The sequence below is a fragment of the Esox lucius genome, chromosome 10 (genome assembly GCF_011004845.1).
Source record: "Esox lucius isolate fEsoLuc1 chromosome 10, fEsoLuc1.pri, whole genome shotgun sequence".
Classification (NCBI taxonomy): domain Eukaryota; kingdom Metazoa; phylum Chordata; class Actinopteri; order Esociformes; family Esocidae; genus Esox; species Esox lucius.
In genome coordinates, this window is record NC_047578.1 from 12341290 (window position 1) to 12368756 (window position 27467).

General features: G+C 42.9%; 1 protein-coding gene across 4 annotated transcripts in view; it reads right to left on the bottom strand.

Moving 5' to 3' along the window:
* Position 1: 1 nt before the first annotated feature.
* rftn1a (raftlin, lipid raft linker 1a) overlaps positions 2 to 27467 on the bottom strand; it is a 29016-nt gene continuing 1550 nt past the window's right edge. Inside the window, exons 2-11 of one of the 4 annotated variants that reach the window (XM_020050199.3) lie at positions 25176 to 25314; positions 22321 to 22472; positions 12681 to 12864; positions 6672 to 6777; positions 3853 to 4807; positions 3332 to 3535; positions 2763 to 2938; positions 2342 to 2445; positions 1906 to 1981; positions 2 to 1561 (exon numbers count right to left, since the gene is read on the bottom strand). In XM_020050199.3, coding sequence (XP_019905758.2) covers positions 1157 to 1561; positions 1906 to 1981; positions 2342 to 2445; positions 2763 to 2938; positions 3332 to 3535; positions 3853 to 4807; positions 6672 to 6777; positions 12681 to 12864; positions 22321 to 22472; positions 25176 to 25192 — 2379 coding nt within the window. In that variant the 5' untranslated portion in view covers positions 25193 to 25314 and the 3' untranslated portion in view covers positions 2 to 1156. Of the gene's footprint in view, positions 1562 to 1905; positions 1982 to 2341; positions 2446 to 2762; positions 2939 to 3331; positions 3536 to 3852; positions 4808 to 6671; positions 6778 to 12680; positions 12865 to 22320; positions 22473 to 24881; positions 24904 to 25175; positions 25320 to 27467 lie in introns of those variants that run through there. The other 3 variants (XM_020050198.3, XM_020050201.3, XM_020050200.3) reach the window with 3 other exon arrangements.

Sequence of the window (27467 nt, forward strand, 5' to 3'; positions counted from 1 at the left end):
TGTTTATTCCCACTGTTTATCTGTAGAGTAAAAATCCCAAATAGCACCCTATTCCCTACATAGTGCACTACATTGACCAGAGTGCTATGGGAATAGTTTGCATGTTGGGATACTTTTCCTTGCCACACCACTCACAACACACTTCCAGAACAGGGACTAAGGAGCAGTAAACTCTTCCTTGTGTTTAGTACTATTACGGACCTGACACAACATGACGGGTGGAAGCTAGTCAGGTAAGATTTCCCGCTCAAACAACAGTAAGCAGATTATTATGCGGATAAGTAATGGGGTGATAGAAGAATACATGTTCTAAATATTCCCACAGGACCATGGTCCATGATGGTTTGAAGAGGGGTGTGGATTGTCTGTACAGTATAACTATGATCCATGTAAAATGTAGACAGTGGTCCATGGGTAGGGGTGAAACATTGATGTTACAATAGCAATTAAGACTCCAAATCCTGTCTCTGTGTGTCCTCATTGGCCGGTACATTTTCAAACACACCCATCTACAGCCAATGAACACCTACAAGGCTGTTGCATTTCACCGCTCATGGATGAAGATGGCCCTTCAGTCCAGTTTCTGGATCAGTTCCTCCCATCCTAACCGTAGCCATTGGTTGGGAAAATGCAAAATGAAGATCAGCTTTACCCTGCTCTACATAACATCTGAGGTTAAAAAGGTCACAAGGTCAAATGTGTGCCTACAAGGCTGATTGGAGCCATTACACATTGGCAGCATTCCATATCCATACAAATAACATATGTACACAATATCCATATAGAAGATCTATTATTTTATACTGTCCCAGGAATATAAAGACGTTTAACCAAATCACCATTCTAGTAAGAGGCCTTGGGTTTCCATCGATGACAACTACTGTGCTACTACTCCATCATGGTCATTCTGTATATTTATTAGATTTAGTCCTGGGTTAAAATGGTAGACTGTTTGAAAACTTAGATCATGCTTGGTCCTGCCCAGAAGGGCTGAATTGGCACTTTTGGGACTATTCCATTGATTCCAACCAGGAAAGACACCAAGTGAGCACATATATTTAAAAAGCATCTCTTTTCTTATTCATTAGGGTTTACAAGGCAAACCCTTACTCTGAAACACTTGAAAACATGCCCTGGTCTATTGGTCAGTTCTTAATTAACATACTCCAGAAAACAGGGCTCTCTCACTCAGCTGTGGTAGGATCTTCACCTCTAACTTCACTTCATCACTCTGTAGGCTGACATTTGCATCACTGACAGGCATCTCCTGTACACCCAATGGAACGTCACCATTCTCTTGGCTTACTTCCTGGTTGAGGTCTTCGGCCCTGCCTTTTGTCCCCAGGGGGAAGTCTTCTTGAGATGTTGTCTCCCCTTTCCTCTCTATAATGCTCTCATTCTCATTTCTTGTCTCCCAGTCCCTTCTCTCTTCTGTGTTCCTCTTCTGTCCATCCATCCCTCTCTCTGTCAATGGGAACACGTTCTCTCTCTCCTCTTTCTTGTCAAGTGTTTCTTCGGCTGAGTTTTTTTTCGCCTTGTTCCGACCCCTGAGGTTCAACTTCTAAAAGAGAGATTTTAAATAGTTTTTTTCCTTTTATTTTCTAAACTCTCCTCAGACACCTGACAGAATACTACAAAGTACATCTCTGTGATACCTATCTCTTGGATAGCAAACAACTGATGGAAATAAGTTATATTTCTACTGTAATGTACTAACAAATAACTATTATTAGGACATCAAACATTCAGAGAGTTAACAGTACCAGAGTAGGCCTATATAAGCTGGGTTATCTACACTATATTTGGAACTACAACTTTTTAATAACACTAACTCTGACACAGCATTGTGAACAATAACCTGGGGGACGGAGAGAGAGAGAGAGAGAAAGAGAGAGAGAGAGTAACCTTGAAGTCTTTCCTTTTGCGTTGCAAGGCAGGTCTCTGGAGGAAGAGAATCTGCTTGGTGGACAAGCTGCCATCACTGAGGAGAAAACAGCACTATTAATACCATGTACATTACATCAGCACTGGCCTTACAGCATGTACCTTGATATTAGAACAGTCTTTGTGTCTAATACTGTGTTTTGTGCTGTCATACACTTTTACAAAGTCTCGTCACATGAAAGAAAATCAAAAAGGTAATTGTGTTTTTAAATTACCCAGCAAACAGAAGATATCCTAAGGACATCAACGGAACCATGACAGCCTCCTGACGTTCCAGGAACGTCCTAACCATTAGTGTTTTCAGGGAATGTGTAGTGTTTTAGTTTTCAGTAGGGTTTTCATAAAGACTACATGAGTACAGATTGGGCTGGTACCGGTGCTACTGTTGAGACACTACCTGTTGGTCCGTACAATTGGAGTAGGCAGTACACACATCAGTCTCCAGCCAAAGGGGGCCAGAGACTGGAGCAGGGGGATGTAGTCCGTCCTCACCACGACACCCTGGAGAGGATAAACACAGTATTATACAGCTCTGGAAACAATTTTGACCACTGCACCTTTTTCTTTCCTTTCCAAAAAAGTTTTGAAAGTTTTAAGTGAGGAACAGAAGCATTCAATTTGCAGTGGTCTCTTATTTTAACCCTTCTGTTCCTCACTCAAAACCTTCCTTTTAGACCTTTTTGGAAAGGAAAGAAAAAGGTGCAGTGGTCTTTAAATTTTTTCCAGAGCTGTATCTGCACACACACAACAACAATGGATGGACGGACAGACGCACACTAAACACACAATGAAACTGAACCAGATGGACAGAAACTAACCCAGAAAAACCGAAAGTAACCCACACTGACGGAAACCAACAGAGAAAGGCAGAAAGTAACACACACATCGACAATTGTCCACTGCTCCACCACAATAGCGTCATATGAAACAGGTGTGTTTTCTTCTGGGGAGTTCTGGAAGATGAACACACTATCCACAGAGGAGACCACACTGTCTGGAAGAGAGAGAAGAATAAAGATACAGATTAGAGAGAGTATTTTAACTTCTGTTACAGTTGAATGTCTTCCATAGATTTGGAAAAGACTGAGAGTCAGTCCTGTCTTGTCTTGATGAATGAACATGGATAAGCCAAAGCCTATATGCTTTAAAGTAAGCCTTTAAGGTCAAAATGTACAGTATATTGCAATGGTAAACACTAATAGTATTGTCCCAGATGTTGGTGCGCTTGCTAACTCCACCAAACTGTCTAGTCTCATTGCAGTCCTCACAATGGGGATATTATATCACTAATTAACTTGAGAAGAACACAATATTTGGTTTGACAAATTACTAGGAATTGGCCTGATAGCACAAATATGCTGGTGCTCAAGCTGTTGTTATATCCCACCATTGTCATCTCCAAGGTGAAAGAAGCCATCGATGAGGCGAGCTCCACTAGTGAAATGCTGTGTCATGTGATCTAGCCAGTGGGCATCGACCTCAGTCACTAGCCCCGCCTCTCTCTGTAGCTGCAGTGGAACCCTGAGAGAGTAGAACCTCATAGAATTTGACAATTCCCCAGTCTGGTTGTAAAGGGCAAACAGCTGCATCCCTATACAAAGACACACATGCACAGAGGCACATAGCATTAATTTGACCTGTTTTCATGAAATACACAAGACTGTTGAATCAATTGTTGTATTTGGTATAAACAACCCCTGTCAGTAATCCAGTGGTACCAGTATTACAGTCAACCCTCACTGTCAATAATCCAGTGGAAACAGTATTACAGTCAACACTCACTGTCAATAATCCAGTGGTAACAGTATTACAGTCAACACTCACTGTCAACAATCCAGGGGTAAGAGTATTACAGTCAAACCTCACTGTCAATAATCCAGTGGTAACAGTATTACAGTCAACACTCACTGCTTGGAACTGGAAGAGACCCCGGGGTCCGTTTGTCTCTGTCTGAACTCTTGACCTGGATGTGATTGTTGTTGTGGGTTAACAAACTGCTTTTCCTCTGATGATCATCCGGGTCACTGCCAGTACCCCTGTTTCCACAGCTACATCTCCTCTCAGACACAGACTTCGACCTGTGTTCTGGTGACCAGAGCAGGTCATCTGAGCTGTAGTCCAGGCCCAGACTCTGCCTGTCGGCCTGGCTCTGTTCGTCAATGTCGGGACCTCCCTGTCCGTGTGTTAACTCGGGTGGGCTGTAATTTGGCAGTAGAGTCCTGATAAAGTCTTCTGGGTTTTCATTCTGTTGTCTGTCCATACATATGGTCTCCACTGGGCTGCTGCACTGCTGTTGCTCCTGGTCACCAAGGTGTTCTGATGGGCCAAGGGCCTGGGCCCGGTTCGGCTGGTCACTGGCTAGGTCTTTTGGGCTATCAGCCTGTTTTTCTGGTGAGTCATTTGGCGATAGGTTTGGTTGGTGCACTGTTAAAGGTAATCTGACAGTTACGGAGGGAGTGCCGTTACTGCTTCTGTCAGCTGCTTCTATTGGAATAAACTGCTGTTTCTTTTCAATAGGTTCTATAGAGCTGAAGTCTAGCTTGACTTGATGGTGATCAGTAGCATTCTGCCCAACTCTTCTGAGTTCTATCGAGGAGTGCTCTTGTGCTTTTAGAACTGTGTTGTGGTCATTTTCTGATTCAAAGGGGTTTTGGCTGGGTTTGGTGTCTGTGGGGCTGAGGTCCAGAACAGTAGGTTCCAATGAGCTGATGGTGGTGCTGCAGGGAGGTCTGTGTGTGGGAGAGGGGCTCGAGTGCAGGGAGGATAGATCCTCGGGTTCCCAATGCCCTAGGAAACAAGGTCCCCCTCCAGGCTGCTGGACGAAGCCCACAAACAGCACACCCTGCTCCGCCATGTCCTGGATCTGAATCCACAAACAGACAGACATGCAGGTAGTGGTACAGCTTACCATACACAGTGTCCGTAAACTCCAGCACACTGACGCGTGACAGAGACAGACTCAGACTTATACAGTGACACAAATGCTCATTTACACACTCGCCAAAATAAATGCGTGTTCACACACTCTAGACATTCTGCAAAGCATTCTGCAAAATAACAGCCAACATGATCAGCCCTAAAGATCAAATATTCTAATGACAATGGAACCTCATTATCCAATGTGTGTATATGTTTTTCATTATCCATTGTGTCTGTTTGTCAATATTGCGTGTGTTCCTCCCTCCCACAGAGCTGCTCTGGTTAATTGTCAGTTGATATTTATGCTGTTTGAGAGGGGCTTGTCACTGAGAAATCACACTACAATAATGAGACTTCTTTCCCCATTACCATCCCTCTACCAATAACAATCAAGCTACATAAACACACACACACACACACACGCACACACACATTTTTATGAGAGCAGATGAAGAGCGGAAACAGTGAACAGATACCTCCAGCTGTGTACCTCCAGTCTGTCAAGATTTAAGTGGAAATACAAAATGTGTGTGTGTGTGAGTGTGTGTGTGTGAGTGTGTGTGATTGTGTGTGTGTGTGTGTGAGACACACACACACAGGTAAGTGGGTGGTAGGGGGATTACACTCTCATCCAAAAGCTGATTATACCTCTGTGACATTTACTTATTTAGATTTAGTGTGTGTGTGTGTGTAAGTGACTGTGTGTGTATGTGTCGTAGGGAAATTAATGACCACCTTTGCGGTTGATAAGGTCTGTCTCTGTCCCTCATTCTTCTGTTGTGTCCTGTCTGTGGTTCTTATCAGTGATTCCCTGGGTGTCAGCTCGCTATCTGATTGCCTATTCATGTCACGCTGCCTGACCATATCACATTATACTGAGCTCCGTGCATTTCAATCCAATCAGCGCTCCCTTTTGTGCTTCGTCTGTTCACATGCAAATGTATTCAATAGGGCCACGTTCACTCCTCATGGTTGCTGTAGAATGAGATTAATTCCCAACTATAGTGGAAGTGCATACAAGGGAGTTTGTGGTTGTTAAATGATAATGTCACAGCAGATCATGACGTTAGGGGGCTTCTCAGTACCCTCTGAAAGTGAGGTGTCTTACATCATACTTCCATGTCCATTACCATTTCCCTTTGAATGGGATTCAAGATTAGATTTTAGAATTCATGTGTTTCACACTCAAGTAATAGGCTGGTATCGTGGAAGTTAGAAAGTCTCAATTGAAGTAGAACTTCGGCAGTCTAGTTTAGCTTGTATGAACATGTTGTAGGTCTCGCTAGGATGGTAGAAACCAGTAACAGTCAGGAAGGACCGACATGCATGGTGGGCGTTGTAGTTTGTAGTTCCAATAACTACTATGTTTGTTTTTTTGTTTTTGTTGTACTAAGGCAAAGAAATACATGAATAACCGGCATATCACAAGTGAGTTGACACGTTGTGAATAAATGTATGTGAATATTAAGATTCAAATTCGGGGGGGGGGGGGGGCTGAGTGTACTGTCCCTTTAAGGCAGTGTTTTCCCATCCTGGACCCAAAGGGGTGCACATTATTGTTTTTGCCCTAGCACACACAAACCTATTTAAAAGTAAAATCTTGATGATTTGTAAATTATGTCAATCAAGTGTGTTAGTGGCAGGGCAACATTTGAACCCCCTTGGGTTCCTTGGGACCAGGAATGGGAAACACTGCTTTAAGGAGAAGAAATATGTTGGTCCCAGATATGTTACTTATGGTACCAGTGTGGTGGGTAGGAATACAATGTTGCCACTAGATCTGTGTTGTAGGACTGGGTGAGGCTGACCTTTTTCACGTAGTTCTGGATGATTTCTGGGTCGGGGGCCTGGTGACCTGCCACACACACGTCTGTTTCCAGGCGCCCCACCCACTTTAGCTGGCTCTTCTCTGAACTGAGGAGAGAGAAAGGAAATGAGGGAAGACAGCTGAGGAAATGTTGGTTATTTCTTAAATGTCACCCTGTCCTCTATTTCAGGGGTAACCACTGCTGGAGATGGAATCACACATCTTTCCAGCATGAACAAGGTCCAGCTGGGGCCACTCAGTCATTCATCACGATGTAACAAACCCCCACAATGTCACGCAACTGTCCCAACCTCTCGTTGGAACAGTTGCAATTTTCTGCAACTCTACCCATGTTTATATGCAACTAAGTGACTCTACAAAAATGATTTTGAAATTGTAATCTGTTCCTGCTCCCATGCCAGGACTAACGGGCATACATGAAAAAAAAAGCTAGAAATCTGCTTTTTCCATAAAAACAAATTCAACAGAAAAACCCATTACAATGACAGCAAATTATCTCAATGAAAGACATGTAGACATTACTGATGAATGTCTAAATAAAACTATGCACAATCATGTTTAGTGACCTCATGTGCTTTAGGGCTTTTTTTTTTAACAAAATAGGTTTTTAAAGACAGCCCCCTTGGGGATTGAAGCAGAGCAGAAAGAGAGGGATGGAAGAGTAGGAGAGATTGAGGCAGTAATGGAGTGATGAACAGAGTAGAGAGAATAAGAGAATATATGCTGGAAGAAAGCAGAGAGATAAAACGATGATGGTGCAAACCTGGGCGCAATGAAGACATCAAAAGAGAAGAGGGGGAAAGGAGAGGATGGAGAATGCTGAAGACAATAATGAGATGAAAGAACACAAATGAGGAGAGAGGTTTGGAACACAAATGAGGATAGAGGTTTGGAACACAAATGAGGATAGAGGTTTGGAACACAAATGAGGAAAGAGGTTTGGAACACAAATGAGGAGAGAGGTTTGGAACACAAATGAGGATAGAGGTTTGGAACACAAATGAGGATAGAGGTTTGGAACACAAATGAGGATAGAGATTTGGAACACAAATGAGGATAGAGGTTTGGAACTAGGTAGAGACGTAGGGAAGGGGAGATGAGAGGTGGAAGAGAGGACGCCCTCAATGGAGCACTGTTCCCCTCCGGTGGGTGCTGATGATGCAATAAGCAGTCTCCACGGCGACAGGTGGCGCGAAGCACTAGGAAAACTTTGTAGGAGGGGCATCAAAAAAGAAGCATAGCACCCAACTATCTGTGTGTGCATGTGTGTGTGCGTGTGTGTACATGCATGTTTTACAATGTGTGAAATATTTGAATATGTAAGCATACATGTGTGGGAGTATGCGAGAAAATATGTATTTCTATGACCATGAATACATTGATATGAACAAAATGTTGAAACCCCTGACCAATTATCTCACTTTACTCAATAACAAATGGTAAATTGAAATTTAATTCTGATTTATATTTTATTTTAAAACACAAACACTGGTTTAATGTTGGGAAATATTGGTAAGAGAAAAAAACTGAAATACGATAGTTGCGTAAGTATTCAACTTCCAAACATGAATATTTGGTAATGCCACTTTATGCTCTAATTTAGTTATTGTGATATGTACCACATGGCATAGAGTTGGCCAGCCTCACACAACACTGCTTTGGCTTTGTGCTTAGAATAATTGTCTTGTTGAAGTTTAAACTGAATAATGAAGGTTCTCTAGCAGTATTTTTACTAAATAAGATGCACAGTCCCTGCTGATGAAAAGCATCCCCACAGCATGATACTGCCAACACCATACTTCACTGTAGGGATGTTGAGTATTGAGTCATGGCACTTTAAGGTGTACACACATACCACTTTGAATTTTGTTCAAAAAGCTACATTATATGGCCAAAGTATTTGGACACCTGACCATCATACCTATATGAGCTTGTTGAATATCCTGTTCCAAAACCATAGGCATTAATTTGGAGTTGTCCCCCCATTTGCAACTATAATCGATGCCACACTTCTGGGAAGGCTTTTCACAAGATATTGGAGTGTCTCTGTGGGAATTTGTGCCCATTCAACCAAAATAGCATTTGTGAGGTCAAGTACTGATACTGGATGAGAAGACCTGGCTCGCAATCATTTTCCCAATTAATCCCAAAGGTCTTTGGTTGGGTGGAGGTCAGGGCTCTGTGCAGGTCACTCCACCCCAGCCTCATTGATCCATGTCTTTATGGACCCCGCATTGTGCACAGGGGTACTGTCGTGTTGGAACAGGAGAGGGCCTTCCCCAAAAGGTTGCCAGAAAATTGGAAGTACCCAATTGTCCAAAATGTCTTTGTAGCATTAAGATGACCCTTCACTGGAACCAAGGGGCCTAGCCCAAACCCTGAAACACATCCCCAGACCATTATGTTGATGTGAGGCTTTCATACAGCTGCTCGGCTATGGAAGCCCATTTCGTGAAGGTTCCAACACAATGTTCTTTTGCTGATGTTACTTCCATAGGTGGTTTGGAACTCTGTTGTGAGTGATGCAAAGAAATTATAGGTGATTTTTACGCGCTACGCACTTCTGCACTCGCCAGCCTCAGCCTGTGAGTTTGCGTGGTCTACCACTTCATGGCTGGGCTGTTGTTGATCTCAGATGCTTCTACTTCACAATTATAGCACTTACACATGACTAGGACAGATCTAATTGGGCACAATTTTGTGACCTGTGGCAAATGGTGGCATCCTATGACAGTGTCACGTTTGTCACGTTTAAAGTCACTGAGCTCTTCAGTATGACCCATTGTTCTGCTAATGTTTGTCTATGGAGATTTCATGGCTATGTGCTGGATGTTAAGCACCTGTGAGCAATGGGTGTGTCTGAAACACCTGAACTCAATAATTAGTAAGGATGTCCACATACTTTTGACTATACAGTGTATATCTTGGTATGATCTAACCACAAAACCTTTTTCCACAGCTGGGTCACTCTAATGCTAGTAGATGGAACTTTTTGAGTAACAGCTTCTATCTTGCCACCCTCCGATACAGGCCAGGGTTATGCAGACCTCTTGATATCATTGATTGGTGCACCATTACTCTACATGACTTTATTTCTATCTTATGTAAAATAATTTTCGGTTTGCATTTTCCTTCATATTCAAAGCATTCAACAGTGGGATATCCAGAGAATGTGACAGCAAATGTAATTGTTCACAAGTTGAGGCCAATGGTAAGGTAATTGTGTCCCTGTTAAGGAAATATCTTTCATCTCTGTAAACTAGAAGATTCCACAGCACAGGGGTTGAATATGCAAGCAACATATTTCAAATGCTTTATTTTCTTACAAATACTTCCCAACCTAAAACCATAGGACAGTTGATTTTGAGTCAGTGTGTAAAAATAAAATATTAAACAGTACAAAATGTATAATATTTAATACAATAAAATGATAGAATCTGTCAGTGGTTCGAATACTTTTGCAAGGCAATGTATAGGCCTAGGCTTACCACATACTCTATAAAGATAAAGCGACATACATACACGCCGTTGTATGTTCTTAAATAACTCCTTTTGTTTCAGTTGATACTGGAGAAGGCAATCTAGTCTCCAACTAACCCAACCCTGTTAAAATTTTTAACACTGCAGAAACAATTTTATTTTTGTTATTGTACGTTTCAATATTAAAAATAGCAGGTTGTGCGGGCAACCCCCAAGATGAAGAATTTGAATTTGTTTTGTTCTGACAAGTAGGTCAATTTTCCAGTTGAAAGGTGCAGCAAGCTCAGCAATGGTAAAAGAAATGTTCACCTGCAGTTATATTCCCAAAGGCTGTGCCAAGCTCAAAGACTGGCAAGTACAAGGTTCTGGGTGTCTATAATTCTGTCCGTGTTATTTAAATATACAGATATATACAGTATCTCACAAAAGTGAGTACAACCCTCACATTTTTGCTAATATTTGATTATATCTTTTCATGTGACAACACTGAAGAAATGACACTTTGCTGCAATATAAAGTAGTGAGTGTACAGCTTGTATAACAGTGAAAATTTGCTGTCCCCTCAAAATAACTCAACACGCAGCCATTCACGTCTAAACCGCTGGCAACAAAAGTGAGTACACCCCTAAGTGAAAAGGTCCAAATTGGGCCCAATTAGCCTTTTTCCCTCCCCATACTGGTCACTGAAAGTTCAACATGGCACCTCATGGCAAAGAACTCTCTGAGGATCTGAAAAAGATTTATGTTGCTCTACATAAAGATGGCTTAGGCTATAAGAAGATTGCCAAGACCCTGAAACTGAGCTTCAGCATGGTGGCTAAGACCATACAGCGGTTTAACAGGACAGATTCCACTCAGAACAGGCTTCACCATGGTCGAGTGCACGTGCTCAGCGTCATATCCAGAGGTTGTCTTTGGGAAATAGACGTATGAGTGCTGCCAGCATTGCTGCAGAGGTTGAAGGGGTGGGGGGTCAGTCTGTCAGTGCTCAGACCATATGCCGCACACTGCATCAAATTGGTCTGCATGGTTGTCGTCCCAGAAGGAAGCCTCTTCTAAAGATGATGCACAAGAAAGCCTGCAAACAGTTTGCTGAAGACAAGCAGACCAAGGACATGGATTACTGGAACCATGTCCTGTGGTCTGATGAGACCAAGATAAACCTATTTAGTTCAGATGGTGTCAAGTGTGTGTGGCGGCAACCAGGTGAGGAGTAAAAGACAAGTGTGTCTTGCCTACAGTCAAACATGGTGGTGGGAGTGGCATGGTCTGGGGCTGCATGAGTGCTGCCGGCACTGTGGAGTTCATTGAGGGAACCATGAATGCCACCATGTACTGTGAGATACTGAAGCAGAGCATGATCCCCTCCCTTCGGAGACTGTGCCGCAGGGCAGTATTCCAACATAATAACGACCCAAACACACCTCCAAGACGACCACTGCTTTGCTAAAGAAGCTGAGGGTATACCCCAGACCTAAACTCCATTGAGCATCTGTGGGGCATCCTCAAACGGAGGGTGGAGGAGCGCAAGGTCTCTAACATCCACCAGCTCTGTGATGTCGTCATGGAGGAGTGGAAGAGGACTCCAGTGGCAACCTGTGAAGCTCTGGTGAACTCCATGCCCAAGAGGATTAAGGCAGTGCTGGAAAATAATGGTGGCCACACAAAATATTGACACTTTGGGCCCAATTTGGACATTTTCACTTAGGGGTGTACGCACTTTTGTTGACAGTAGTTCAGACATTAATGGGTGTTTGTTGTGTTATTTTGAGGGGACAGCAAATTTACCCTGTTATACAAGCTTTACACTCACTACTTAACACTTTAGCAACGTGTCATTTCTTCAGTGTTGTCACATGAAAATATATAATCAAATATTTGCAAAAATGTGAGGGGTGTACTCACTTTTGTGAGATACTGTATATATGTGTATTTGTAATTATAATTGTAAACTTTAGTCTTGTTGAAAATTTAATAACAAAAACATGGTGACCAATTAGGTACTAACCATTTGCATTTATTAAACAGCTTTACTTAACTAATTAATGTCAAACAAACTATTTAAGAAAACTGCATGGATGTCTATATATTTGGCACCTATGCTTCAGGAATTCCCTGTATTAGAACAGATCTCTGAGAATGTGGTGAAAACAACTGTTTCTGCTTAGATTTCACAGATTGTGTGGGTGAGAATTGAATTCTGATGAGACTCCTGCAGGTGAGAAAAGAAGGCCTTTGATACAGTCCAACTTCACCGTCTCTCGCTGGAGAACAATGGCCATTTTCCACAAAGACACTGGTGAGAGGAACACAGGGCTGGGCAGCAGTGTCAGAATGGAAAGCTTGTTGTGGTGGATTGTTAAGAGGATTGTTAAGTAGAATACAATCAGATCTCAAATGATGGATAGAGGAAAACGTTGACGGTGTGGCAATATCACATTTTGTCGTGTGCCACACTTGGACCTTGCTGAAGCCGGAATACGAAAGAAAAGTTAGTTCGTTTCCATACCTCTGCGTCTCTTTAATGAGGACAGCTCTGTGTAGCTGGCGCTGGATGCGTGCGGGCCGGGGACCACAAGGGTGGACGAAGGGATGGACAGCCACCAGGACAAAGCCCTGACCATACAGCTCCCTCACCTGGACGGGTAACTCCCTCACTGAAGACAGACACAGCACCGACGACACAGACACCTCTGGAGACAGAAAGAGACAGTGTGTGTGAGTGTGTGTGAAACACAAAAACAAACTGCGTCTGCATGTTAACTTTTTTGTCATTTAAGGAGCACTCTAATCCAAAGCAAGATAATTGGGTTATCTTAATATAGCAAGGTGTGAGAACCGCACAACTTACTCACTGAAGTAGCCAACAGCAAAGTCAGTGATTGGGGGGGGGGGGGGGGGGGGGGTGCCAGCATTAGTTCACAAACAGCATTGGTGCTGGAAATTGATTCCACAACTGGAGTGACCGAATAGAGAACAGCACCTGCTGGTGGAGTCAACAGACTAGAGGCGGCAGAACAATGAGCTTTGGAAGGGGTGTATTGTTTGAGCGTAGCTTGAACATAGGGAGGGGCAGTTCCCCTTGCTGCTTGGTAGACAGGCACTTGCTCTTGTTGTGGATTCGAGCTTCAACTGTAAGCCGGTGGAATGAGCGGAGGAGCAGGGAGAGACTTTTACAAAGGTTTGGCATAGGGTTTAGGTTTACCTTTAGAGTTAGAGATTTCGGGGTTAGATAAAGGAAAAATAGGATATCCAATCTAAAATGTTGCTTCCCAAAAGTTCCTAAGTAGTAATGTCCTGCGTGTATGTGTGTGTGTGTGTGTGTGCTGAGTAAAATGATTAAAAATAATTGGTTTAGAACACAGAAAGTGTTAATACTGTATGTCCGGGTGAGGTCACTTTTGGAGGGACTTGGCAATTCGAATGGAATGATCATGTGAAAGAGAGAGAGAAAAGGTGTGTGTGGGTGGATGATCGAGAGAGAAACAGTGCCCGTGAAACAGAATGTGCATGTGTGTGTCCGAGAGAGTGATTGGGTGTGGGAAAGAGAGATAGCGTGTGTGTGTGTGGGGGAGAAAAAGAACAGAAGAGAAAGAGGGGAATTTGTGTGAGAAAGCAATGTGGTGTGGGAGAGAGTGTTAAGAGGTCAGTGTTGTGTGTGGGAGAGTGTGTTAAGAGGTCAGTGTGTGAGCATCAGAAAAAAATAAACAAATCACCAATATTTTGCAGTGAGAGAGACAAAGAGAGAGTGCATTATGTTTAGATATTGTAGTTTGAATGGAATAATAAGTGCTGCTGATTAAACAGCAACTCATGGACTCAACCTACAGCTTAATACTGTCTGGCCTTTGTTAAGGGCCGACACACACACACACACACGCACACACGAGTAAATCACATCTGCTTCCTCTTTCTGAGGCTCTCTACAATATCTCCCCCTCTGTTCAGCTGGTGAGTTTGTTCTTGTTTTTTTCTGTGAGTGTGTATGTTTGTGTGTGCAATGCGAGGCAACGTTCTCTTTCTCCCCTCTGGCATTACGGTAGCAGGGCTTATCTGTGATGATTCCTGAATGGGTGTGCAGTATTATTGGTTGCAGCTACCAGGATGAGCTCTTGGTTTGTCCCATTAGAGAACACAATGGAGAGAGGAGCTGTCGGCCTCCATGAGACGGGAGGAGAGCTTATCACATAGGCTCTAATCATCCTGGTTACCTCCAGGGGAAATATACTATTAATCAAAAGCTATTACCCTATGAGATGTGTATTTATGGAAGTTGTGTGTATGTGGACATCGTGTATGTGTGTGTATCTGTATGGAGTTTGTGTGGCTGCGTGTGTGTGTGTGTGTGTGTGAAGTTTGGATTTGTGTGGAGTTTGGATGCATGTGGAGTCTGGGTGTGTGTGAGTGTACGGTGATTTTGTGTGTGTGTGTGTGTGTGTGTGTATATAGAGAGTGAATCCGTGTGTGTTTGTGTGGAGTTTGTGACTGTTTGTGTGTCTGTATGCTCGTCACTCTCTCCAACTCCGTTCTCATTTGCATGGGCCTGGGAGAAAACAGGCAGAATACATTCAACCGAGGCACACTGAGAGATGTGTTACACATCTCATTTTCAATCTGTTTCCTCAATCATCACCTGGCCTGTTCACTGACTCACATGCACCTCATTTTACCACACAGAAAGATACCACACATTAATGTCTCAGACACAACAAGCAGAACGTGCGGAGATCCCCCCCACCCCACCCCCCCCCAACCATCCCTTCTTCCACAGACCCACCGTAATCCCTCCCTCCAGTCAAAACGGCTGGAGAAAGAAACAATATGATTTGGTCGCTGAATGGACATGTAGGCACAGAGGGAGGGAGAAGACCGGTTCATTTTATCTATATGCTCAATACTGTGGTTTAAAGAGGACGATCACTCTGCTCTGCCATGGCAACCGCTTGAGGGCATCACTGTTTTGAAGTTCACAACGCCAGGTTCTGAGTTGTTATTGTTGTTTTTGTTGTTGTTGACCGGTGAGGCGGATGGTGGAAAGAGGGAATGACTGTTCTGCTGTTAATCAGCACTTTACTGTTTCCCAACAGGCACTTTACTGGGAAAAAACTGTTGAAGAACCAGATTGAGAACTACGCCCCTTTAGAATGGGAATATCAAAATTCTGTTTTACAATCAGTTGTTGAATCAGTCCCCAAGGTTCTCTGTACATTCCCAACGCTCCTGTTATCCTGGTAAGGGTGTGTGTGTGTGTGTGTGTGTGTATGTGTGTGTGCGTGTGCGTGTGTATATATGTATGTATGTATGTATGTGTTTGTGACAACTGTAAGTGGGTGGTAGGTCTAATAACTCAGTCCCCCCAGGAATTATTATACCTACTTGACATTTGTTCTAATGGCATCTAGTAATGACTAGCAGAGTAGAGCAGGGATGGATGTGCCAAACACTGACTATATAAAAATACACTTTTTAAAGCCCTGAGGTATGAGGTAGACAGACAGACAGACACCGCTAAGCTATAAGACAAACAGACAGACAGACAATCAGACAGATTGACAGAAAGACACTGCTGAGTTATGAGACAGACAGACAGATACCGCTGAAGTATGAGGCAGACAGACAGATATACAGACAGAGAGATAACGCTGAAGTATGAGGCAGACAGACAGATACTGCTGAAATATGAAGTAGACAGACAGACACAGCTGAAGTATGAGGTAGACAGACAGATACTGTTGAGGTATTAGACAGACAGACACCGTTGAGGTATGAGAGAGACAGACAGACACCGTTGAGGTACGAGGTAGACAGACAGACACCGTTGAGGTATGAGGTAGACAGACAGACACCGTTGAGGTATTAGACAGACAGACACCGTTGAGGTATGAGAGAGACAGACAGACACCGTTTAGGTACGAGGTAGACAGACAGACACCGTTGAGGTACGAGGTAGACAGACAGACACCGTTGAGGTACAAGGTAGACAGACAGACACCGTTGAGGTATGAGACAGACAAACAGACACCAGTGAGGTATGGAATAGACAGACACCAGTGAGGTATGAGATAGATAGACAGACACTGCTGAGGTATGAGGTAGGAGCCTGTTGGTTAGGGTTGGTCAGGGTTATAAACACACTAGAAGGCCCCGAAATGCACATCTGGTGGAAATAGGGAGCCATTGGGGCTGAGGAGGTGTGAGTCCTGTTGCATTCATAGAACACAAAATGTTCTATGAATGTTCAAAATGTTCTATGAATGTTCAACATTTTCTATGAATGTTTGACTAAGCTTTAGTCAAACATTTTGAGGTTTCCGTTGACCTGACTAAAAGCAGCAAGGCACTTCTGTAATCTAGAGGAACACTGACAAACTACATGAGCTTTCCCATCCAAGTAACATATTAAATACAGTGCATATTAAACCTCTTCATGAATTTCCATAGCCTAACTTACACAGCTGAATACAACCAGCTCACACATTTGGAAAAATGTGTCCTCTCATATATCACTCCCGTTCTAATACATAGTGTTTTGATAGCAAAACGAATCAGACATTCTAAATAGCTGAATGTATCCCATATGCTGGCAGCCTGATCCATGCTGCTAGATCCATGTTGCTCTCTGTCACCCGCGGGCATGGATGGGACGGACAGACACATACACATACACACACACGGCGCCTGAAGCGCCTATTATGAATAATCTGCTTTAAAGTCTCCATGTCAGAATTAGAAGTGTGTTTCTCTTCAGGTCTAAAACTCATCAGATGACTTCAGAGACTCAAGCCTGTCAGCTGAGGAGAGTAGCTTTAGTCCCAGTTTGATCACACCTGACTCATTATCCTGCCTCTCTCTCCCCTTCTCCCACACCTCGCTCCCACTCCTTTATCTTCCTCTATCCCCCTCTACCTCCCCTCACTCTTCCTCCATCTCTTCCTTCATCCTCACCCTCCTCCTCGTCTACTTTCTAGCAAGGCGAAAACATCCCAATGTGGTGACGACTGTCCAACAACCAGAGGAGACGATGTCCTAACAAACCGAATCAACCTTTTGTGTGATGTCAAGGCAACCCTTAATGGCATCCTGTTCCCTTCAGAGTGCACTACATTTGACAACAGCTCCAATCAAAAGCACTAGGGAGAGTGTGCCATTGTGGGCGCAGGCGCAGTTACTAAAGTAGGGATGTTCCCTGTCACCTCGGCCCAGCCGCAGCATAGCTGATAACAACCACATTTTCATACGGAAAGAATCCTTTATGTTATGCATAATTCATATAAACAGGGTTGACAGACTGAAATGCGAGTCCTCTGAAAGAAATCCCAGGCTGGGAAGGAGCTCTGACATAACCTTGGCTACATCAGAATGACCTTAAATAAATACTTTATGTCTTTCCTTTAGGGCGACTGCTGGCCTGAAAGGCTTGTGGAAGCTGAAGACGCATGGCGCCAAACCCATGCCAGGTGATCATTCAAATACTTGTGACTAGGGCTGAAACAAATCGATAAATATAGATGACGTTGATAATAAAAATAGTTGGCAATGAACGTCACTATTGATTAGTTGGGTCTACATGAGACGCAGCAAAAAGAGATAGCCGAGGCTGAGATGGTGGAGGCTACAGCGAAGGGAAGTCGCTTACGAGCAGAAATGTCCAAAGTATAGGTCCGCTTTACGCTGAAGAATGAAACAAATTCATTTTAGTTTGTATTCATGGAGTCACATTTTAATGGAGAAATTGATCTTGAAAGCATGGCTCAGTTGAAATTAATGTCAGTTTTTTCGCCACCATGACAGTGATCTACCTGATCATGTTGAGTTTGTGTATAGTTCAGTAGCTCCGGCTAGCTAACCATTCATGATGTCACTGAAGAATTAATCCAATAGCGTCAAACTTGGTGAGTTCTATATTTCTCCACAATAGAAATGTGTTGGTATTGAAATTCTTAGCAATTGGATTAACATTTATAGTATCAGTCATAAGTCTCAACCAGCTTCATGTAGTGCCCTGGAATGCACTACATGAAGTTATAATTTTATGATAACCCTTTCGTTTTTGCCCATGTTTCTACTTTGCCTACAGTTTTGCCTACAGTTATTTTTAATGAAGGCCTCGTAAAAGGATAAGAAAAACACTAATAATCGTAATTATAATTTTTTTAATAATTACGATTCTGGAATTTCTGTATTTTTTCTATTCGATTAATCAAAGTAGAAATCAACAGATTAATCGATTATCAAAATAGCTGTTAGTTGCAGCCCTACTTGAGGCCACATTCAGAACCATAAAGTATGATGTCTTTTCGGACGCACAAAGTCAATAAGAAAACATTGAATCCCCAGCCAAGCTATAAAATAAATGTACCGTATGTAGGCATTGATAGTCTCTGAATGAATATGAGTACACTAGTATGGTTATTTTCTGATTACTGTGTGGGAGTCATGGAGTCACAGAGAGAGAAATAATATTATTAATGGAAACTAAATTAAATTACACCGCACATTTGACCGTGGGTTCTCTTCAATGTCAGACTGAGAGATAGGTTGATTCCTCACATGGCTCATGTGCACAAGCACGCACACACACACACGCACACACACACACAGGCCCTGGCTGGCAATGTCTCAATCTACACAAACAATCAGATAATCCTTCAATTGCTCTCTTGGTCTCTCTCCATGACAAATACCTACACACACACACACACACACACACACACACCAATATGCACACACACCAATGTATACACAAACAAACCCATATTGAGAATAGCTTCCCTTATCCCCTCAGCCGAACATCGCTATGCAGACGTAAAGAGCTCAGGTGGCATCATTGCATTTACCATATAAATGACCTGCCTGCCTGTCTGCAGATAAGATAACTCTCAAGACTGAAACCTATGGTGTCTTTAGGTTTGTTTGTGTATGTGCACACTCAACTGAAGTTTTGAGTGATTTATTACAGTGTGGTTATGTGTGTGGGTGTCTACAGTACAGTGTATGCATGCAAGTAGCTCTAAGCAGATCTATCTGATAAAATGCTTATCAGAAATGGAGGAGGCCGAAGTTTGTGCTGTTATCTGGTTGGCCATGACACCCTAGTGCCTTCACAGTTCACTATAAATGACACCCTAGTCCCTTGACAGTTCACTATAAATGACACCCTAGTCCCTTGACAGGTCACTATAAATGACACCCTAGTCCCTTCGTAGTCCAAAATAAATGACACCCTAGTCCCTTGACAGTTCACTATAAATGACACCCTAGTCCCTTGATAGTTCACTATAGATGACACCCTTGTCCCTTCGTAGTTCAAAATAAATGACACCCTAGTCCCTTGATAGTTCACTATAAATGACACCCTAGTCCCTCCATAGTTCCCTATAAATGACACCCTAGTCCCTTCATAGTTCACTATAAATGACACCCTAGTCCCTTCGTAGTTCACTATAAATGACACCCTAGTCCCTTGACAGGTCACTATAAATGACACCCTAGTCCCTTCGTAGTCCAAAATAAATGACACCCTAGTCCATTGACAGTTCACTATAAATGACACCCTAGTCCCTCCATAGTTCACTATAAATAACACCCTAGTCCCTTGATAGTTCACTATAGATGACACCCTTGTCCCTTCGTAGTTCAAAATAAATGACACCCTAGTCCCTTGATAGTTCACTATAAATGACTCCCTAGTCCCTCCATAGTTCCCTATAAATGACACCCTAGTCCCTTCATAGTTCACTATAAATGACACCCTAGTCCCTTCGTAGTTCACTATAAATGACACCCTAGTCCCTCCATAGTTCACTATAAATGACACCCTAGTCCTTTGATAGTTCACTATAAATGACACCCTAGTCCCTTCGTAGTTCACTATAAATGACACCCTAGTCCCTTGATAGTTCACTATAAATGACACCCTAGTCCTTTGATAGTTCACTATGAATGACACCCTAGTCCCTTGATAGTTCACTATAAATGACACCCTAGTCCCTTCGTAGTTGACTATGAATGACACCCTAGTCCCTTGATAGTTCACTATAAATGACACCCTAGTCCCTTGATAGTTCACTATAAATGACACCCTAGTCCCTTCGTAGTTCACTATAAATTGTACCAGTCTGAATACCATGTCGCATATTCAACAATTCTAAGGTTTCCCAATCCAGAAACTTCTCCCTCAATGCTCTCACACCCTCCTCTCTCCCGCCAACTCTCTCTTTTCACATTCCCGATTCTTCTGTGACAATAGAAGACGTTTGTATATTTAGAACCCAGAAGCCTCCTGGGGCTTCTCATCAAACACTCCCAAAAAGCTGCTGCACAGAACACAAACCCAAAGACACACAATTTCCTGAACACACATACACACACCATTGCCTAAACCCTGTACTTCATTTACTGTACTCTGCTCTTCCTCTGGTAAGTGAGGGACAGGGTGTGGAAAATCTCATCTGTTCTGCTGAACGTTAACTTTTCTAAGAAGCCTTTGCCCACACAGATTAAATAAAAATCATAGTGTAAAGGCTTTCACAAAAAGTTTGTTTTAATGGTTTTTGTAATGCCGCCACTGATTGACTGTTTCGCTGCTACTGAGATTCTCATTGTGTGAAGGAATTTATTACATATTTTTTACATTTGCAATGCAAAGTTAGCCTCTGGTCATCAGGGCTGGGCCCAGAAAGTTCTGGAACTCAGGCGACATCCCCGCTTCCAACTGAAGGTGGGTAATATGGGTTTTTAATGAAAGTGAGCAGTGGCCCCAAGAACGTAACATTGGAGAACTCCCGTACACAGACCCAGAGGCTAAGACCGTGCGGAGCAGTGCTCCAGTCCTAACACTTCTGGCTCCCGACTCCCCTATCTCTCCTCACCATCTGTCTACCGATAATCATAACTGTAAATAAAAAACATAAAAGTAAAACATTTTAAATAAGGGAAAAAAAAGCTATTATGTCTCTATAGAGTCTGTGCTTAACATTCCTCTCCATTATATGATGAAAGTACGAGGGACAGAAGACAGGGTAGTCATTTAAAAAATACATTCCTATCATTCACACAGAAAGTGTCATTTATTTATTCATTTATTAATAAGCAATCGACTCGCAATAGACTTGCCTATACACAGGAGGTGAAAACATACGTAACAACTATGTTTAAGTAATTCATTTATGCATTAACTAGTAAACATTTGTAGAATCCCATTTTCACTTTGACATTATACAATAGTTTGTTCAGTTGCAAAAACTAAAAGAACAAATCCATTTCAATTGCACTCTAAAATGCAACAAAATGTGAAAAGACCCAAAGGAGAGTCAATATTTATGCATTCCACTTACATTAAACACCCACTCTTATAAACATGTAGGATAGTTTCAGCATAATCACTCACTGCTACACTAAAATGCAGCCTATCAATCAACTGCTGACCATTAGAATACAAATATACATCCATTCACACCATGCTTTGGCTTGATCCTATATTAATAGGAGTTTGATAGGCTGATCAAGAAAGGATTCAAGATAAGACGTTTTTTGTGTTTTTGGGTAAGTCAGTTGTAAGTCAAAAGTTATTTGTATATCTGCCTTAGTGAAATGTGCTGCAGGGAGTTTTGATTGATGGGGGATTTTAGGTGTGTGTATGACTCTGCTTATTCTCTATGTCCTTTCCAAATGTTTCCTAATATAGATCCAGCTGTCTGGACCGCATCGCTCGAATCAGACAAAGAAAATCCAGCTTGCATCATCTTTATGGTCAGCACATCTGCCAGGAATGTTGAAAGGGGCCAGTTTTGTTTTTACTTCCTTATTAGATACAAGATGCAACTGAATTAAACCAAGCCAAGCTTCTGTCATGATTAATTTGTAACATTGTCAGTAAGCCTAGCATAAAACTTTCCTGGTATTGTAAACAATTTTTTTCCTCTTAGTGTCCTCTCTAGCCATTCTGAACAACATATTGCCGTGGAGAATGACCAGAGCAGCGCCAGTGAGAGTATGAGTACATTTCTGAAAAGTTGAGGTAAAAATGAGACAGCATTGGTGAGAAAAGGCCTTAAAAGTCAACAACCGCCCAATTTGACTAGGGTTGAATCGGAATGACTACTGGAGCTGTTAATAACAGATTGTTGTGTGCATCTCAAATTCTGTACCTTCCTTCCCCAGCAGGAAGTCCAGGAAGTGGTAGGTATAGGCCACGCCCACCTTGGTCTCCACCTGCGGCCGCCTGAGGGTGGAGTAGATCTTCCCAGGACTCCTCTCCTCCCCAGCCCTCCGCGGCTTCGGAAGCCTGCAGCCCATCACCCTGCAGGGAGAGCGAGACGAAGAGAAAAAGAAACTGTGATTATGGATTTAATGGAGGAGAGGAAAGGGTACGAAAGAGAGAGAGCGAAAGACAAATTAAAGTGTTTCTAAATATACACTTGTCAGAGACGAGGTGTTGCATTAAAGCGTTAAAGCCTACCTCCGTCTACTGTGAGACACGCACGGGGGATAACGTGTCAAAACACACACAGGGACGTAGACACAACTGAACACACACACCCATGCAGACATTACCAAATACACAGCAGTCAGGCAGGCCCGCGCAACCCTTCACACATCCAAATCCTCCGCGCACGCACACCGATAATACGGGACTATGAACGTGTCACCATTACATGCCTGGTTGCCTCGGATACGGGTGTCCGCTAATCAAATCTGGGCGATTGGGAGCGACATGTTTGATCAGAATGAATTAAAGCAGAAATGAGACTGTGATTTCCTGCCCTGTAGACCAAGGCATGATTAGAACTAGAAAGCGGTAGAAGGAGGAGGTGGGGAAAGGAGAGACAAGTGAAGGAGCAGACAAGGTGATAAAGGGTAGAGTACTTTTCTCTCCTCTTCTTGTATGTAGTAACATAGACAGAAGCCTCACTCCTGTAGCTTTACCATGAGATAGGGTGCAGGTCAGGCAGCAGGCTGTTAACCAGCCTGCTAGCATAGTGGAGTCTGTTGATTGCACAGTCAGAGTAGTTAGCAGAGTAGTTTCCCCCCCATTGAAACAGTGACTGGATATAGGTCAGGCAAAGGGAAACAGCAATGTTACAAGAATAAAGCCTTCTTTCTTTTGGGTCATGAACAAAAATGTAATAGTAACCTGTACCTCAAAATGAGACTACTTTTGCGATTTTAGTCATGAAAGCTATGGCTACTTCAGTATTCACATTGAAGCCATAGTTGACATCTCTTGGGACAAACACATTGCCACAAGCATACATTAGACCGATGTAAAAAGGGGCTTTATGAAATACGTTTATTAACTGATTGATTGACAAGTGAGGCATGTAGGGAGTTGAAAGTAAACGGAGATGGGTTAAGAAAAGGAGGTAAGGAAGGAAAGGTGAGAGCTGTGGGTCAGAGAGAAAATGTCGAGGGGCAGAGTTGGAGGGTTTAAAAAGGACAAGTACAGGAAGAGAGATGAAAAGAGGAGAGGAGAAGAAGAGAAGAGGAGGCTTTTGAATTCAGTTGGGCAGAGCGGAGGATCATCAAGCTAATCCGTTTCGACAGCATGGCTACACCCAGACCGTCTCTGAGGTTACCATTAATATCCCCGTCAGACAAGGCTAGTTAGAGACACACCGTGTGTGTGTGTGTGTGTGTGTGTGCGTGCATGCGAGTTCAAAATAACACAGAGGCGCTGTGAGAACTCTGTGTGTGAGGTTGAAGTCACACTGAGCCAGCATGGTGCATGACACCAAAATGTGTGTGTTTTTGTCGAAGAGCGTTCAAGGATGTGTCTGCGTGTGTGTTTGAGTCATGTTGAACTGACATGGAAAGGTGTGTGTGTGTGTGTGCACGCGTGTTAGGGGAATGGGAAAACGTATGCAGCCAGGCAAACTGACAGGACATGCAAGTGTGCGTGAGTTTAGTGTGTTTAATGAAACCAAGTCCCTTAAGACCCAAAGCAACCAAGACTCAGACATTAACTCAACTAATGAGCCAAATAGACCGAATAGTCATCAGATTAACATTGAATCTCTTGACTCACTGGTGGTGATGCAGTGTGCATGTGTGCAGTGGAGAGAACCGTGCTAGAATAAAGGTTAAAAAACGATTCTCTTCGTCTGTTTCTCATCGGTCAACCCCATCTCTCCTGTGGACAGTAGCTGAGGCTTTTGGTTTACATCTCCTATGGCTTTAACAGCAGATGCTCCCCTGCCGAGAATGCTATTCCCATGAAGCAATCTGACCACATTCCCCACTAAGCCAGTAAAAGAGACGGCTTCCGTTATTAGAGTACGATAAACTACAACCATACCCTCTCCCTTAGGCCTGTGTTAAACAAATTGTTAGTCTGCTAACTCACAGGGAAAACATGAAGTTAAAATAAGGCAGGAGAAGACACTTTTAACTGGTTCTACCGTTAACGCTTCAAACTGGTAGGCTGTTGAAGCTTTAAACTGGTTCACTGTTGAAACTTTAAACTGGTTCTCCCGCTGAACATTTTCACTGGTTTATACAGGTAATGCATTTAAATGGTACTGCGGTGTACTCTGATAATGCTGACACTTTTAACAACTTTTCTTTGTGTGTGTTATGAACAGTTTGGATTGTAAGATGATAAACTGCAGTCCTAATAATTGCTTTGCATGTGTGGAGATAATGTATCCTTAGCCTTGTGGAGATAATGTTGTGGAGATGATGTATCCTTTGGCATCATCATCATACTTACATCATGGTTAAGTTGAGGCAACTAAAATGCCACTGAAACACAGAAACCATGGTAGCTATGAGAGGTGTTTGGGGCTATTGTGTCGTTTTATTGAGGCCTCATGTCAGGGCTTGGGGAGGTACGCACACACGAGCGCGCGCGCGAACACAACGTGGCAGTAAATGAGCGAAGGCAGGAGGAAATAGGAGAGGAGAGACGGATAGAGAGAGATTGAGAAGTGCGAAGGGCATCTCATTAGAGCTGCTCCTGTAACAGAGAGTTTTTTAAATGACAGCGCAACCAAGCGCGGATTACACGCCAGGATAATCCATCTGCGCTGTGCCACCGCGCCGCTCCTCTGTCGTCACCGGGGAGTGCAAGCGCGCAGAGAAGCACCGGCGCCATTCATCTGCCACGGAGGGAGACTGTGATACAGGCACGCGGATGAGAAGAACTGCACTAAATATAGAAGGGGGATGAGAGGAAGAAAAGAGAGGGTGGAAGAGAGAGGGGGATCAGAAAGAAAGTGTGCAAGGGGAAGAGTGGTCCCTGAAGAAATACAGTAAACCTAAAATGAACTACATTTACAGGATTCTGCCCTTAAGCCCAAACTTACATTGATTAATTACCTGCATAATAATAACTGCAATAATATTTTACATGGTAGGTGGCTTTCAGGGAACTAGATTACATCTTGAAAGTTTTCAAACATACCATCGTGTTCAGTACATAATATCTTTAAATTAAGTGCATTAAAGGGCAACTTGAAATCAAAAGACAAAAGGAAAGATTCAAAGAGGGAGGGATTCAGTACAAACCTGGTTTAGGGTAAATGTCAAGGCTGCAGGTTAGCAGATAGGATATGGACCCAGTTTAGGGTCAGGAAAAGGGATATCTGTCTATTCGTATGTAAGTTCCAACCAAGGTTTGTCTTTAACAGTTAATTGAAGAGGTGTGGTGAGCGGCCATGATGAGTGTGTGGCAATCCACTAGGGGTAACTGTCTTGCTAATGGACAGAGACCGATTTTCACCTTACTCGTTCAGGGATTCGATCTACTGTAAAAACCTTTCTGTTACTGTTCAGGTGCTTTAATTAACCACTTGACTAGCTATCGGCCCTGGGTAAAGAGTTGAAGTACAATTTTACCTCTATTTACAAATGAAGAATTTAAGGAGGATCTATTCTTGGGAATAAAGCAGACATAGGAAATATGAAACATTGGGCAGAGGCAGTCACAGAGCCCCGAAGAGGCTACAAGGCTCCATGAAAAAGTTTCATTATAATTCAGTGGATTTCAATGGGTAACCTGAAATATTTTGATACCCCCATGACATCAATTTTTTGCAGGGGTGATTAAAAATAACAAATCAACAAAGTAAAATAGCAGATGTTTTCTTGGGCGAACACTCCCTGGGTGAACCTTTTCAAATCCGCACAGGCACATGGCCAACTGCTGGCGCCCGTTATAATAACGGCAGTTTAGCTTACAGGAAATGATACATGACAGGTCGCTTATGCACCGAATCACTCCATCTCTCCGTTTCCATCTCTCCAGCTGAGCTTGACACAATTTACTCTGTCACGCATATCTGGGCTTGAACCTCCGCCAGAGAGCAGGTACGATTGGAATACTAAACATACATAGTCCCTGTCACACACATCAAAATCAATATCATAAAATGGAGAATACTCTTGTTGATTTTGCCAGAACTGAAACAGAGGCTTCATGCCCATAGGGAGCAAAGGGGCACATGACCCGTTGAATTCTGTCTTAAATATTTTTTATTTTATCTCAGCAGATCTGTCTTTTCTCTGACATTGACTCCGAAGTATCTCCGGCGTTACGTATCTGGAAACTTCTGCACTTGTGTGGAGTACATTCTGCACGTGTTCGTCTTGGGTCTCCGCTTCACATCGCCACCTCAGACGAGACAACATGCTCAGTCCTCCCTGGACAGGCAGTCTAAATCACAGCTTCATTATACTTTTAATATTGCAACCATTTGCTGGGTTAGCAGATCATGGGTGTAAGGGCCATGCGAAATGAGCATATCCACTGCCTACCCAATGTTACCGGCGGTAGCAAGCAAAGCTGTGTTCTATACGTTTGGTTACAACACGCTGTGCCACAATGCCATGTGTGAAGACTGCATCCTACTGCTCCTGCTACATCCTAAATTAAAAGACAATGTTGCCCCCTTCATAAAGGTTCAGAACTATAGGGGATCAAACTGTGTTATAACCTATAAAAAAATCTATCAACCTATCACAGTTTGGGCACCTCAGTTGGATTGAGTTCTGGGCTTTGACCGTGCAATTCTAAGACTCTTGTTCTACTGAACTCCAGTGTATCTTAAGATGTTTGTTAAGGATTTTCTTGCTGCCCAAGTCCATGGTCTCTGACAGACTGATTCAAGTTATTCTAGTATTTTTAAATATTTGGCTCAATCCAGCTTGCCCTCAACCCTGACAAGTGTCCCAGGTTCTTGCCAGTGACAACCATCCCCATAACACAACAATGCTGCCACCATGCTTCCCTGTGTTCATGGTGTTTTCAGGGAAACAAGCAAAACTCTGTGTGGCACAAAGCCAAAAAGTTTCTTTA